Source organism: Excalfactoria chinensis, chromosome 7 (genome assembly GCF_039878825.1).
Source record: "Excalfactoria chinensis isolate bCotChi1 chromosome 7, bCotChi1.hap2, whole genome shotgun sequence".
Taxonomy (NCBI): Eukaryota; Metazoa; Chordata; class Aves; order Galliformes; family Phasianidae; genus Excalfactoria; species Excalfactoria chinensis.
The window spans coordinates 13,605,094-13,619,450 of record NC_092831.1 but is presented as its reverse complement, the minus strand read 5'-3'; the positions used below and the strand labels follow the sequence as shown (position 1 = coordinate 13,619,450).

Below are 14,357 nucleotides of genomic sequence, written 5' to 3'. Positions count from 1 at the left end.
GGGGCAGGTGAGAAGCCTTTATCTGATTTCCTAAGGGCAGAAAAATCCCTTTGATTTCATCCTGAAAAGGGGGGGCCATCCCGACAGCAGGTGCGTGCCTGGCACACAGCGACTCGCCTTGTCACGTCCCCACTGCCGTGTCAGGCGTGGGGTGAACTGTCCCCTGTGGGGGTACGGGGCTGATGATGCACCATTCAGAAAGGGAAACCGAGGCACAGTGATGCTGAGACCCACGCAGGCAGCCATGGCAGCATGGAACCCCACAACTCCTCCTCTGCATTGGGACCCAAAGAACCCCATCCTTTGGGGGACCGCCACCAAAGAAGCAGCCCTCTCTGCCACAGCCAACCCTTTGTCTCAGCCTTCCCTCTCCTCTCACAGCTTGTCGTTAACCCCCCCCCCCCCCCCTCTGGCTTTTGTGTTATTACAAATTATAAAACAATTTTTTCCTGCCGTCCCGCATTCTTCTGCCTCCTGCAAGAATTTTAATGTATTTATTTTTGCTATCAGGGGGAAAGCACTGTGTTTCTCTGCCACCCCCAAACCCCCCCCCCTGCCCCCTGCCTTGGACCCACTTGGCCACTGATGGAAATTAATGATGGGAGGTACTGGGGGGGGGACACAGCCATCCATGCACACTGTGCAGCACAGATGGGGAGCCCAGGTGTCCCCCCGCATTAGCTGTGAGTCCCCAGGCGGTGATGCCATGGGCTGTGGAGGTGCATGGGTGCTTCGAGGTCCAGCTGCAGGGTGTTGACATCAGGGCCCCCCAGCCACAACCAGGGGGCCCGTGGGGGGGAACGGAGGGCACTGGCCCTCCCTGCTGCGGGGAAAGCGTGGCCACTTCCAACCCAAACAGCGCGGCGCGCAGCAGCCGCATACTTTCCCAGCATCCCTCCCCGCCTTCACTCCCGAGGACACCGGTGATCAAACCCAGCCTGGCCCCATCTCCTGCTCCTGCAGTGAGGTCATCGCGCTGTGTTTGTGACATCCCGGCGTCCCCATGGCAGCGCCATGTGATGTCATCAGCCCGGGGTTGCGACCTCACGGCAGGAGGAGAATGATCTTATTAAATCAACACGGTCCCCTTCCGCGGACGCGGGGTAATGGTGTGGAGGGGTGGGCAGGTGCTGGAGGGGACACAGGGGCTGCATGGGGACAGACCCCAGCCCACTCCTTCATATCCCCCCCTAGGAATGCCTCAGTAAGGGCAATTTATGCCCATGTGACAACATTTTGTGCGCCCATGGGCATGGAGATTCTCACAGACTCCTTCTTTGGCCTTGGGAGCCGCCAAAAAATCCTCATTGCTGGGGTTCAAGATTCTTCTGGCCCCCCATTGTCAGCCTCAGGGACCCCTGCACCAAAGGCGTGAGAGCAGCTGGACATCAGACAAAGGGTCCGGTGATGGATGGAATGATGGAGGGATGAATGTATGGATGGAGGGAGGGAGAGAGGGATGAATGGAAGGATGGGTGGATAAAAAGATGGATGAGGGGATGGAACAATTGGACAGATGGATGGATGGATGAATGGAGGGAGGGAGGGATACTGGATGGATGGGTGGATGGATGGATGGATGGATGGATGGATGGATGGATGGATGGATGGATGGATGGATGGATGGATGGATGATGGGCCCAGCACTCCTTAAAGAACCTGGCTCTGGATTCTGTTGCTCTTTCCCAAGAGCCTCAGTTTTGTGCAACAGCAGCAAAGATCCAGCTCTGTCTTGGGAGAGACAGGAACATCCTTGTCCCAGAGGGAAAAAATTTGTCTTTCACTCTGAGCAACAACTTGAGGAGGGCCTGACCTTGTGCTGCTGAGCAGCCCACACTCAGCGCTAGCACAGCCTCCACTCTTCACACTCCATTGGGAAAAACCAAGCCTGGGGTGTCCAGGAGAGCTAAAAGCACCCCTCCCCAGACAAACACAGCACTGGGGCTGGTCCCACTCCCCCATCTCCCTGTGTGCCACTCTGCCCAGCTCACAGAGTGCGGGATGCTGCCCAGCAAGCAGTGCCGCTGGGAGGGGATGTCCTTGGGCCCCTGCAGGCCGTAAGTATGATGTCATGTGGCAGCGCACACAGCCCGCTCTGTGCATGGGTCCCCCAGTGGGCTTTACAAGTCCTGCGTAGGAGGAATCGACCATGGCCCACAGCCAAGGGAACTGTAGTCAGGAGATAAAATCAGGTTTGCTCTGGGCTGGAGCAAACAGCCTTTTGCAGTGGGAGTGAGGGACAGAGAGAGGCAGCTGGAGCAAGGAGCACCTCATAGGGCTGCTGGGAGCCTTGGGAGCGGAGGTGATGGGGAACCAGGTCCCTCACCCGACGCCGGTCCCAGGCTGGAGAGCTCGGATCCCTTCACGCCCACTTGACTTAGAATAACTCCATAGGCACTTGAAGGCACTAATCAGCCTGGCCCACTTGAGAGCAGCCCAGGCTGCCTCCCGTCTCCCCGATAACAGCCTGCCTGTGTGCCTGCCGCCGGCCCCAGGTCTGCTCCAGCCTCTGGCCCCACAGCCTTTGGGGCACAGAGGTCAATGCGGGAGCTGAGTCCTAAACAGCTGGGCTATCCCAGTGGTTGGTGCAAAACTTGGTTCTAATGCAGCTGACCCAGATCTGGGTTGTGTCCATTTCTTCCTTGATCTCTCATGTCCCCCCAGCCAGCTGCACAGCCCCACTGACCCCAGCACAGCCTGTGACTCAGGCGGTGACAGTGTGGTGACACACAGCTGGCACAATGGCCATCTCTACATACAGACTATTGATGGTCCTGAGACCCTTTCTTGAAGCCTGGGCTTTCCTGGGAGTGACTCAGGGGATGCCCTCCCATGAAACATCCCCATCTGTGGGACTGCAAAGCAGGGTCAGCGGATGCAGCCCTGGGAAAAGCTTGCAGCCAGTGGATGACACTGCACAAGTCACGGAAAGAAGCTGCAGCCAGGACCCACCACGTTGCAAGCAGCACCCAGTGCAGTGTCCGGAGGGTGGGGTGAGGGATGTTTGCAGGGGGACTGAAAAGGGCAGCGGTCCCACAGGTCCATCCCCACAGACAAGCACTGTGTTGGCTCTCCTGCCTCTGCCTTGCGTGCCCCTTCCCAGAGCCCCTCCAGTACAGTGACACTTGCCCCACCTGCAACCCCTCCCCACCCAGCGAGCTGTCCCACAGCTGGAGGTGCCCCAGGACCCCCACAGCATTCTCCTGCTGGAGATGTGTCACAGCCCAACCACTTCCTTTTGGAAGTCCCCACCGGGCGGCCTGACTCACCGCCCCTCTTGTTCCCGCACGGCCTCCCCCGCAGCCCTGGCAGCCATCCCCGTGGCCTCGGGCCTCCCGCTGCCACCGCTGCCCGCGGGTGACTCACAGTGCACCCCCGGGCTGGGAGCGGGGTGAGCGGAGGAGCAGCGCGAGGTGCTGCCACCCGGGGTGTAACGGCTTGAGCCGCGGAGAGGGATAGGGTCCTGCGGAGGGGAAGGGGGAACGGGGCTGAGCGCGGCTGTGGGAGATGCGGGAGCACAACCTAGCGGCTGCCGGGGTCCTCTGCACCCACCCCGGCGCTGGGGTCTCCCCGAGATATGGGATTGCCCAAGAGAAAAGGTGGGCACTAAGCGCTCCTCAGCAAGAGGCAACGCAACCCCAGCAGGATGGGACAGGCGGGGCCCTGGGGGCTCCCTAGCTGTGAGCTGGCTGGGAGCAGCCATCAGATGGCGGCAGGAGCTCACATTTGTGCGTCCTGTGTTCACAGTGCCGGCAGGCACGCAGCTCCCTACCCGAAGCATCTCCAGTCACTGCACGGGGCACATCAGAATCCTGGAACCCAGCCTAGGACATTCCCTGTTCCCGCAGCCAGGACGCGGTGGGACAGGGACACAGTCACATATCGGGCTCCGAAGTGTCCACCTGTCCTGGGGACAGAGTATCTCCTTCCAGGACCTTGAACCAACAATGCAATAAGGGTGGTTAATGATTAACACCAGGATGTTCCAGACAGAGGCACAGCAGCCCGGAGCAGGGCAGGCGCCTGAGCAGAGCAGTTTTCTGCCCGTGGCCCATGGCTCTGGTGGCAGTGCCAGGCTGGCCATGTCCCGGACACCACTGCAGTGCAGCCCTGCCTGTGGGCTGGTGCCATGTTCCCTCATCACTGTGACAGACCAAAGCCACCTCCAGCAAGGTGCCCACAGCCACAATGGGCATGCTGGGCTCTCGCAGCTGGCAGCCTCGTCGGTTCCCCTGCAGCGTGGCTGTGCCCTCCCTCTGCTCCCAGACGCTATCCCAGGGAGGGAGGGATGGATGCTCGGGGCAACCTCAGCTTAACAACACCCCTGTCCCTGTGTCCTGGAGACCTTCCCAAGGGACCTTCCGCGGTTCACAAGAGGTTCCAGGCTACTGCAGGACATGCACTACTATGGGGGGAGCAAAAGTGACAAGGATGGGCAGGGGCAAAGATGGGAAGAAAAATGGGGAGCAAAAATAGGAGCAGAGAGAAGTATGGTGATGGGAGCCAGGCGGAAACAGGGAACGATGGGTGAGATTGCCATAGCTAGGACAAGGGCAAGGACAGGGCAGGCCAGGACGGACAGCCACCCCAATCAGTGCACGGCACTCGGTGTTTGCCGCACGGCTCTCGGTGCGCAGCAGCCATCACCCAGAGCCCGTTGCCTGCTGCACGAGGCACACACCGCACCCGGTACCCTCCGTGCATCAGCCGGTACCCGGCACTCGGTTCGCGTTGCCTCTGCCCGGCTCTCGGCGCCCGCTTCCCAGTGCCGGTGCCGCCCCCTCGCCGCCCCCCGCACCGCCCCCGGTGCCGCCTCCAGCACAGCTCCGCACCGCCCCGTCCCGTGCGCTGCCGACGGAGCATGGCGGGCCCGAGCGGCGGGACTCGGCGGCTGCTGCTGCCCCTGCGCCTCCGCCCGCCGCCGCCGATCAGCCCGGAGCCACCGTGCAGGACCGGCAGTTCGGCGGCGGCGGCGGCGGGGCCGGCGCGGCTGAAGGGACCGGCGGAGCTGCCGGGGCCGGGGCTGCTCAGGACTTTCGTCTGGCTCTTCCTGCGCGGCTACCTGCTGCACACGCACCGCCTTCAGGTGCCTGGGGGGTCCCGGGGGGGTTGTGGAGACGAGGGGATGCTCAGAGGGCGCGGGGGGGAGTGGTGCTGCGGCAGATGTGCGCTGGGGACCGGCGTGGGGTGAGCGCTGAGTGACTGCGGGGAGATGGGGGTGGGCAGCGTTGGGGGACGGAGCGCCTGCAACCCCTGGGGTGATGCACAGAGAGGGGCACCGAAGGGCCCCACCGGCTGCCCCCCAGTCCCTGAGTTGGGCACGGCAACAGTCCCCGATGGTCTGGGGGCTGCGTGCAGGGTCCTGGCACCCCGGGCTGGTAGCACTGGGGTTAAACGTGGGGCTGGTGGTGCCTGGGAAGGCAGAATAGGAACAGGCGGAGCTGTTTGTTTCGTTCTCCAAACATTTCCTCATACATCGGTTGAAGCAAGCCATGGGCTTGGCTGGCCGTGAGCCAGGCAGCATCCACCCTCCAGTGGCCAGGAGCTCCAGCCTGCCGGGTCCAGGAGCTGAGTGCAGGATTAGAACGGGAGGAGTGCAGGATGGAGCCTCCCTGCACAACGGAGCAGCAGGCACTGCTGTTGGGGAAGGGACTGTCACGGGGTATCAGGGGTCAGGGCATGGGTCTCTGCTGCTCCATGGGGCTCCAAGTGAGGCCCAGCTTCGCAGACAGCTCCAGAGGTGCCTTTCTTGGATCCCAGCAGCTTCTCCCAGCCCTGCTGCACAAGGCCTGCATTGTGTTGGGTTGTGACTGTAAGCACCTAACAGCAGAGAGGCTTTGACCCTAACCCACAGCCTCCCGTTCCTGGGGTGACCCTAAACCTCAGGCCCTTCTTCCTGGGGTGCTGCCTGCAGCACTGGGGTGGCCGTCCCTCCCCCTCCTGCTGCCACCACGCACGAGGAACGTCTGTCTCCTGGTGGTGACGAATCCAGATGAATCTGGGCTCAGGCTGCGACGCAGTCACCAAGGGAGATTGTACCACGTGCATCCCAGCAGCCAGGGGGAATGGGGACCGGGGCTTCCCTGTAAGGTGCTCACAGCTCCCCAGGCTCAGCTCAGCTCCAGAGGGGCTCTTGGTGCCCAGCAAGGTGTCACACACCCCCTGTGAAATGTCCCTGTGGATGGCAAGGGAGTGCTCAGCTGACCCTGGAGTGCCTGGGGTAGTGGTGCTCCAAGAGGGCCATGGCTTTGGCGGGCGTGAGATTAGGGTTAGAGTTAGGGTATGAGCACAGCAGAACTCTGAGCCCAGAGAAGGACCGGTGCTGATGGATGTCCCCTGGGTGGTGTGTCCCCAGGGCCTTGTGTGGCCTCAGCGCTGTGCCCAGTGCTGATCATTAACCACCCTTATCGCCAGTGGGTTCAAGGGTGTGGGGACTGTCCTTGGGTTTGGCAGAGTGTGGATGGGGTGATGCTGTGGATCTGCTGACAGCCAGCACAATGGGCCTGCATCTTCCTGCTCTGTGCATAGCGCTTGTATCTGCCCCTGCTATCCTCTCTGGGTCTTGCCAAGGCTCTCCACGCACCCTGGGGTGGATGATGGATGCACCACTCTGTGCCATGCACCAGACTGTGCCCCATGCTGAGTGCTGCCCCCTGCCCGATGTACCACTCATCCTACCTTGTCTTGTGCATGCATTGCAGCTGATGTCCCGGCGCATCTATGGCCCCATCTGGAAGTCAACCTTTGGACACTACCAGAACATCAACATTGGGAGTCCGGTGGTGCTGGAGCAGCTGCTGCGGCAGGAGGGCAAGTACCCGATGCGGAGCGACATGGCCCTATGGAAGGAGCACCGGGACACACGGCGCCTGCCCTACGGACCCTTCACTGAGTGAGTCCGGCCCCACGGTGATGTGGGGATGTGGATAGGAGCTCCCTTTGCTCCTTCAGCCCTGAGCAGAGGGTTATGGCCACGGTGGGTGGACAGATCGCCAGGGATCGGGGTGGCATGGTGCAGGACGCTCCCAAGGACTGGGGATGCACTGAGCCCCATCCATGCAGGGAAGGGGAGCGCTGGTACCGCCTGCGGCAGGTCCTCAACAAGCGGCTGCTGAAGCCCTCGGAGGCAGTGCTGTACGCGGATGCCATCGGTGAGGTGGTGTCTGACCTGATGGTGCGGCTGCGGGACGAGCGGAGCCGCAGCCCCTCGGGGGTGCTGGTGGGGGACGTGGCCAACCTGCTGTACCGCTTCGCCCTAGAAGGTAGGGGGGGCTCAGCCCTGCTCCGTTCCCCTCATCCCTGCGGGGCTCTGGATGCCGCCTGTCCCCCGCAGGGATCTCCTATATCCTTTTCGAGACCCGCATTGGGTGCCTGAAGCAGCAGGTTCCCACCGAGACCCAGCACTTCATCGACTCCATCAACCTCATGTTCAAGAATTCCATCTTCGCCACCGTCCTGCCCCGCTGGAGCCGCAAGGTGCTGCCCTTCTGGGACCGCTACCTGGACAGCTGGGACACCATCTTTGCCTTTGGTGAGCCATGGAGATGGGACTGGACCCCTGCAATCCCAAATGGGGAGCAGTGATTTTGGCCAGCTGGGGTTCACCACCTTCTATGTCAGCATCGGGTGCCCATCCCTGCAGGCAAGAGGCTGATCGATCGGAAGATGAAGGAGCTGGAGGGGCACGTGGAGAAGGGCAAGGAGGTGTCTCAGGGCTACCTGAGCTACCTGCTGGCCAGCGGCCACCTCAGCCTGGACGAGGTGTATGGCAGTGTAGCTGAGCTGCTGCTGGCCGGCGTGGACACGGTGAGGGCCACGGGGCATACCCAGAAATCCCAGTGCTAGGGGCATGAGCAGGGAAGCAGTCGGTGGAGACCCCATACCTCCCTCTGCCACCTGTCTGCTCCATGCCTCGGTTTCCCCATTCTCACTGCTTCTCAATCCTGTTTTCCCTCTGCACCCCCAGACCTCCAACACTCTGTGCTGGGCCCTTTACCACCTCTCCCGGGACTTGGGCATCCAGGAGACCCTGTATCAGGAGCTGAAAGCTGTCGTGCCCCCAGACCGGTTTCCTGGTGCTGAGGATATCTCCAAGATGCCGATGCTCCGGGCTGTTATCAAGGAGACGTTGAGGTACAGCCGCTGTTCCCCTTTGGGTTAGGGTGAGTAGAGTTGGACTGGCACAGCCCGTTCCCCTACATGAGGGCATGGGCTTGGCAGTGGATGCAGGGAGTGGGACGTGGGAGCGTTGGCCAGGGTGCAGAGCTGGCTTACAGCCCCTTAGGGCCACATTCAGCCACCCTGGAAAGGGAAGTGGAGCCACCAATCAGCAGGAGATATTCCCCCTGGTTCCTGCCTTGGGCTTGACTGGGTCCATCTCCCACAACACCTCTCTTCCTGTCCTGGCCCAGGGTGTACCCCGTGGTGCCCACCAATGCCAGGGTCTTCTATGAGAAGGACATCATCATCGGAGACTACCACTTCCCCAAAAACGTGAGTGGGGGCTGTGCTGGGGGTATCCCACTGCATCCAAGGCCATTAACCCCTTCTCTCCCCACAGACCCTCTTTGTACTGGCTCACTATGCCATGTCCCATGATGAGACCTACTTTCCCGAGCCGGAGCGCTTCCTGCCCCAGCGCTGGCTCCGGGGACACGGTTCCCCCCACCACCCCTTCAGCTCCATCCCTTTTGGCTACGGGGTCCGTGCCTGTGTTGGTCGCCGCATCGCTGAGCTGGAGATGCACCTGGCCCTCGCTAGGGTGAGTGGAGGCTCCCATCCCAGGAAGCTCACTGTGAGTGAATGGCCGAGGCACTGCTGCCCCTCTGTCTGCCCCAACAGATCATCCAAGCCTTCGAGGTGCGGCCGGACCCCCGCGGTGTGGAGGTGACATCTGTGTCCCGCATCGTCCTGGTGGCTGACAAGCCCATCAACCTGGAGTTCATCGCTCGCCCGGAGGCCCCCTGAGCTCAGGGCATCGCTGTGCCTTTCACATGCTACTGGGAGTGCCCTCATCCTGCCCCATGCCCAGGAGCCGGGGGGGGGGGTGGGGGGGGCACAGGGAGGGGTTTGCAGCCATTGGGTGTTCTTCGTCCCGTGATTGTGTCACTGCGTGTGGAGCTGTGCCAGGGGTCCTGCCTGAATAACTGACCTTGGCCCCAGCCCCTTCTCCGTGCCTCAGTTTCCCCCCTCCTCGCAGTGCAGGTCTGAGCTGCCAGCACAGTTTTGGGGTTGAGTGGTGGGATTTTAGGGTTTGTACGTGGTCCCAATGGAAGGAGCCAAGTGACCCTACAGGGATGGGTGCGGGCACCATGTCTCATGGCAGCACGGGGACTGCAGAGCACAGGGGATCTTTTGCTGTCAGCTGTCCTTTCCCAGAGATACGGTTATGGGGGCGTGGGCATTGGGCAAAGTAATAGGGGAAGGATGGGCTCAAGGGTCACCTCAGCCCCAGTGGAGTCATTGAGCTGCACACCCCAGAGTGAGCCAACATCCCCATCCCTCTGGCTGTCCTGAGGTGGGCACCCCATCCCCAGCCCTGTCCCAAAGAGCCGTGCCAGGCTGTGTGCCCAGAAAGGCTACAACACGGTGCCTAGGGCAGGCTGCTTTATTCCAGCAAGGCTGAAGAGACTGGCAAATAAATAAATACCCCCACCCCCCTATCAGTGTACAGGGTCCCCTTGCGAGCACCTCTACCAGGACACTCCAGCCCTGGAGACCCTACAAAAAACAAGCCTGTGCTTGCAGCTGATCCACGCGTGCTCCTCCCAGTCACCCAGCACAGCCAGTGGGACCTGAAGCACTGGAGTCTTGCAGCAGGAGGGGACAGCAGTCGCTGGGAGAGGGGGGGGGAAGTTGCAGATCCCCCAGGGCCACACAGGTGTCCCTGTGTCCAGCTGCACAGCTTCTGGTAGCACGGTGCCTACTGAGCATCCCTGTGCGCCCGCAGTCTGGAGGCACCCCCTGGACCCTTTTTCCCCCCACTCTGTTCCTCCCTGAGGTTGGCAGGAGTTGGCCCCAGGCTCAGAGTGAGTCCCAGGACCAGGGCAGGTGGGCAGCCCTCCCATGGAGAGCCCCTGGACCCCGAGCCTCCTTCCATGGCCCTGTGGTACCCAAGCAAGAGGCCCTGTGTTGGATGAGCCTTTGGCACTTCCCTGGTGTCCTCAGAGCGAGTGTCGGTCAATGCCTGCGGGGTGAGAGAGCATGCAAGGCCATAACCCCCTGCGGGCACTGCACCGGTCTGGGCACCCTGCAGCATGGCACTGCATCCTGTCCTGCAGCCATGGGACACAGAGCACAGGGACAACCTCCATCCTGGGCTCCTATGCAAGCCCTGGTGAAGGAGATGGGGTTGGTCTGGATGGGGACATACTGATGGTCTTCCCCTGGCACTGCCACCTGTGTGGGCGCTGTGCAGGTCCCACGCCTGCTTAATGCAGTCCTGTCACCTTATGCATGGGGCACTGCTGGGGACCAGGTGGGCATGAAGGCCAGCAGGCGATGCCAAAAGGACGGGTTTTGTCTTGGGGTGCATCACACCCCCAAAACCATCACCCAGCCCTAAGAGCTGCACAGCCTGCATCCCACCTAGACACCCTGGGACAACATCACTGCCACCACCTGGGCACCCCCAGTGCCCCCAGACCCCCCTCCCTGGCCAGGTCTGCAGTGGCAGAGGGGCAGCGCCTACCTGAAGTGGAGAGAAATGGAGGGTGCGAATGGAGAAAGATGGAGCGTCGTGGGCTAAGAGTTAAGAGCATCGATACCTGCGGGAGTGAGCACCAGGGCCTGGAGGATGTCAGAGAGGGAGACGATGCCCCGCGGGTACCGGTTCTCATCCACCAGAACCAGGCGATGGACCTGTGGGTGCAGAGCATCACAGGTGGGCAGCGGGCAGGGAATGGCACGGGTGAATGGAAGGGATATGTGCCCCTGCAGCTCACCTGCTCCTCGGCGATGCGGTCAATGATGTCCTCCATGGTTTCGTGGGGGTAGCAGGTGAGGACCCCCTCCAGGCACACGGTGCGCTGCCGCAGCGCCTCCCGCACACTCATGTCCAGGTTGTTGTAGGTCTTCTGGGCTGCCAGGTGCTGGGAGGGATGGTGATGCTTGGGATGTGCTCCCACGTGCCACCATGGCCACGCGAACACGCTCAATACTCACAATGACATCAAACCTGGAGTAGAGCCCAACCACTTGGCCTGCAAGGAGACAGAGCAGGGGGGTGAGGAGGGGATGGCAGGAGGGGATGTTGGGATTGGCATAGGGTAGGAGTTATAAGATACCAGCAGCATTAACAACGGGCAGCGCAGAGACACGGCGGTCCACAAAGATCTCCAGAGCAGCATACACAGGAGCATTCTCAGGCACCACGGCCACGTCACGGAAGGTGCCGACACACAGCTCCTGCACTGTCTTCTTTAGGAAGCGTGGCTTGGGGATGGTGGAGCCCTGAAGCGGGCAGTGCATGTGAGCACACAACATGCACACACCTCACCCTGCGGTGACGGGCTGCCCCATCTCTGTTCCATCCCGTACTCACGAAGATGTGGAGGAACTTGAGGATGCGTTTGTGGGTGAGGATGTGCAGCACGTTGCCTGAGATGGGCTCAATGACAGGCAGGCGATGGATCTTGTGCTTGATCAAGGAGTAGACGGCGTCGAAGAGGCTGCAGGTGGGGGGATGTGGCTGTGCCCAGAAGCCCCCCGGTGCCCTGAGATGGTGCCCACCCCTGGCTGGGGGTCTTGCCAGATCTCCCCCCTGGGCAGGAGCTCACCTATCGCTCGGAGAGATGTAGACCAGCGGCTTGAAGGAGCCCTGCAAGTACACCTCTGCAAAGGGAGAGAGCTGCAAGTGGTGTCCCACACTCCTAGAGCCACCCCCCACACTGAGTATGACATCCCCAGCCCAGACATCCCCTATCATCCCCAGCTTCTACCTCTCCACGTCTCGATCTTGTGCTCCTCCACTTCATAGATCTGGACCTGAGGACAGGAAGATGCCCTACTCAGGATGGCATGGCTAAGGGCTGCCTCATTCCCCAGCATCCCTCCCATCACCCCGAGTGCAGGACCGTGCCCCTCACAGTCTGAAGCACTCACCAGGGGTGAGCGGTAGTAGCGGTGCAGGATGTTGATGAAGTCAGTGATGGTGAGCATCCCTGTGGAGACACGGGGCTGCCCACTCTGCCCACATCCCATAGCAGTCCTTCTGCTGCCCTGGCACTCACCCACAAAGCTCTGCACCTTGCTGTCCCACAGTGGAGCTGCCCGCACCCCGTTGGCCACCAGTGCCACAAAAGCCTTCTTGATCTGCCAGCAGAGCAGGGATTGGATCAGGAGAACACTGAGGACCCCCCCACACTCAGTTTGTCCCCAGTGATCCTTGTGGTCTCACCTCCAGCGTGGTGTCGAAGACAACAAGCTTGCAGCTGGTAGGGACGGCGTCATAGCAGCAGTGACTCCTCATGAAGTGCATGTAAACCTCAGCGTCAGGGCTCTGGAAATTGTTGTCGGGTTCCAGTCCCAGGATCTCATTGCCCAGAGTGAAAGTGACGGGCCCAGAGCTCTTTTGCTTTTCCTCCTCCTCCTCTTCCCCCCTGGGATGTAGTGCCTCTGGGAACCCTGTGGGCACACCTGCCCCAGTAATGAGCTGAGCTGCCGGGTCTCAGTGCCCCCACACCAGGGGATGCTGCTGGGGCCAGCAGAACCCCCAGAGCCCACTCTGCAAGGACAGAGGCAGCTCAGAGCGCAGCAGCTGTTCAGCCTGGAAGGAGCTGAGTTGGGTGACATGGGCTTCCCAAGCAGGCCAAGGGCTTATGCACTCATTGCATGAGTGAGCCAGCCCCACCTGCTATCCATTTATTCACTGCTCATCCCCGTGTCTGCTACCCACCTTTCTCCACAGTGCGGGCAGCAGCAGCATCCAGCAGCACCATCTGCAGGGGAACATAGAGGCAGGGGGTCAGCAGCAGCCAGCCCACCTTGCCCTCACCTCACTGCTTGGTTCCCCCAGGGTGCAGCCCCAGAGAGCTCCTTGCCAGCATAGGCCTATTCTGCTCCAGGAGAATCCCAGGTGCAAGGCGTGGGATGCCAGAACACACAGCACTCCTGTCACTATTCCAGCCGAGGCAACCCCGTGCCCTTCCTTTCCCTCCTCTGGTCCTCAAGGTGTAAATCCCACTCCAGCTTCCTCTGATGCTGAGAGCCCTGCCAGCCCCACCTGCCACACGGGGCTAGGTATGCCCAGCCTCAAGCTGGGAGACCCTACAATAACAAAGGGGCAGCCCAGGCAGGAGGGGAGACAATCATAACCAGCCTGTTGGCCTTGTACCCCCATCAGTCCCCCAGGAGACCCTACCATAACAAAGCAGCACGCACCACAGGCAGAGCTGGCAGCAGAGCCAATGTTTACATGCCACCCTAAAACAACAAAGCCACATGGATCGCCCTCCAAGGAGGCCAGAGCTGCCCTGGCAGGGAGGTGACCTTAAACAAATGCCCCCCACCCCAATCATTCCCCAGCAGCTGGGGACAGCGGGGGCAGGCAGGAGGATCACACTGTGCCGTGTCTTTGTCCCCACACCGATCCAGCCATAGAAAAGGTGCCGCCAACCCCCCACCCAGTGTGGCTGGTCCCAAGTGGGGGCCACTGAGTCTGGCCCCCCACCCGTCCTGAGGGTACCTGGGGAGCGGCAGGGCTGGAGAGTTGCTCCATGCTGACTGCAGGACAGCGCTGCTATTCTGGGCTTGCGGCTGGCCGGGGCCTGGCAGATAGGGTGTCACTCAGCAATGCCAGCCATGCCCCCACCGATGCGGGGGGGCCACCGCCACCAGGCAGCACCCACAGCGTCACCCCGCCGTCTCAGCCTGCGGCACCTGCTGCACCTGGAGACACGGGGGATGGATGGATGGATGGATGGCCAGAGGAGGAAAAGCCATCCCAGCCCACCAAGTCTTTTTCACCCAGAGTGGGACTCTGCACCACCAGGATGCAGCTGCTGCAGCAGGAGCAGGGATACGGCACTGCACGTACCACTGGATGGTGAAGGATAGGCGGCCCCAGTGGCAGCCAGCACAGTGTGGGACGGCTTGGCTGGGCACTTTGTCCCCATGCCACAGCCCATCCTGGGGTCCTGCTGCCATCCAGCCTATTCCCAGCCCCCAGATCTCACATCACCAGCCCCAAAACCTCTTTCCTTACCTCAATGGGCCACCCCCTCCCACCCCATGCTTGCTCCCAGCTCCATTTCTATTTCAGGAAGGTTCAAATATCACCCTGGCCCACTGCCGGGCCAGCCCCAGAGTTGCCGTGGGCGAGCGGACCCATGGCTGGCCATAGGGACAGGGTGGCTCAA

At 61.4% G+C, this 14,357-nt stretch overlaps 2 protein-coding genes across 5 annotated transcripts; one reads left to right on the top strand and one right to left on the bottom strand.

Annotated features, from left to right (window-relative positions):
- Positions 1–4,822: 4,822 nt before the first annotated feature.
- Positions 4,823–9,662, top strand: CYP27A1 (cytochrome P450 family 27 subfamily A member 1). Its single transcript, XM_072341863.1, has 9 exons — positions 4,823–5,086; positions 6,702–6,892; positions 7,063–7,262; positions 7,334–7,531; positions 7,643–7,806; positions 7,967–8,133; positions 8,412–8,493; positions 8,561–8,761; positions 8,842–9,662. The coding sequence occupies exons 1-9, from the start codon at positions 4,862–4,864 to the stop codon at positions 8,965–8,967; spliced, it is 1,554 nt and encodes a 517-aa protein (XP_072197964.1). The 5' UTR covers positions 4,823–4,861; the 3' UTR covers positions 8,968–9,662.
- Positions 9,663–10,163: 501 nt separating this feature from the next.
- PRKAG3 (protein kinase AMP-activated non-catalytic subunit gamma 3) lies at positions 10,164–13,717 on the bottom strand. 4 transcript variants are annotated; one of them, XM_072341957.1, is made up of 12 exons: positions 13,685–13,717; positions 12,896–12,938; positions 12,398–12,636; positions 12,231–12,312; positions 12,103–12,161; positions 11,940–11,985; positions 11,778–11,832; positions 11,543–11,669; positions 11,286–11,451; positions 11,164–11,201; positions 10,944–11,090; positions 10,744–10,860 (listed from the first exon to the last, which is right to left on the bottom strand). In XM_072341957.1, exons 1-12 carry the CDS (start codon positions 13,715–13,717, stop codon positions 10,744–10,746), a joined length of 1,152 nt encoding a protein of 383 aa, XP_072198058.1. The 4 variants fall into 4 exon arrangements, with proteins under 4 accessions (XP_072198060.1, XP_072198058.1, XP_072198059.1 ...); XM_072341958.1 differs by having other exon boundaries at positions 12,398–12,624; XM_072341959.1 differs by lacking the exons at positions 12,896–12,938; positions 13,685–13,717 and adding an exon at positions 10,164–10,186 and having other exon boundaries at positions 10,767–10,860; positions 12,398–12,487.
- Between the last annotated feature and the right edge of the window lie 640 nt (positions 13,718–14,357).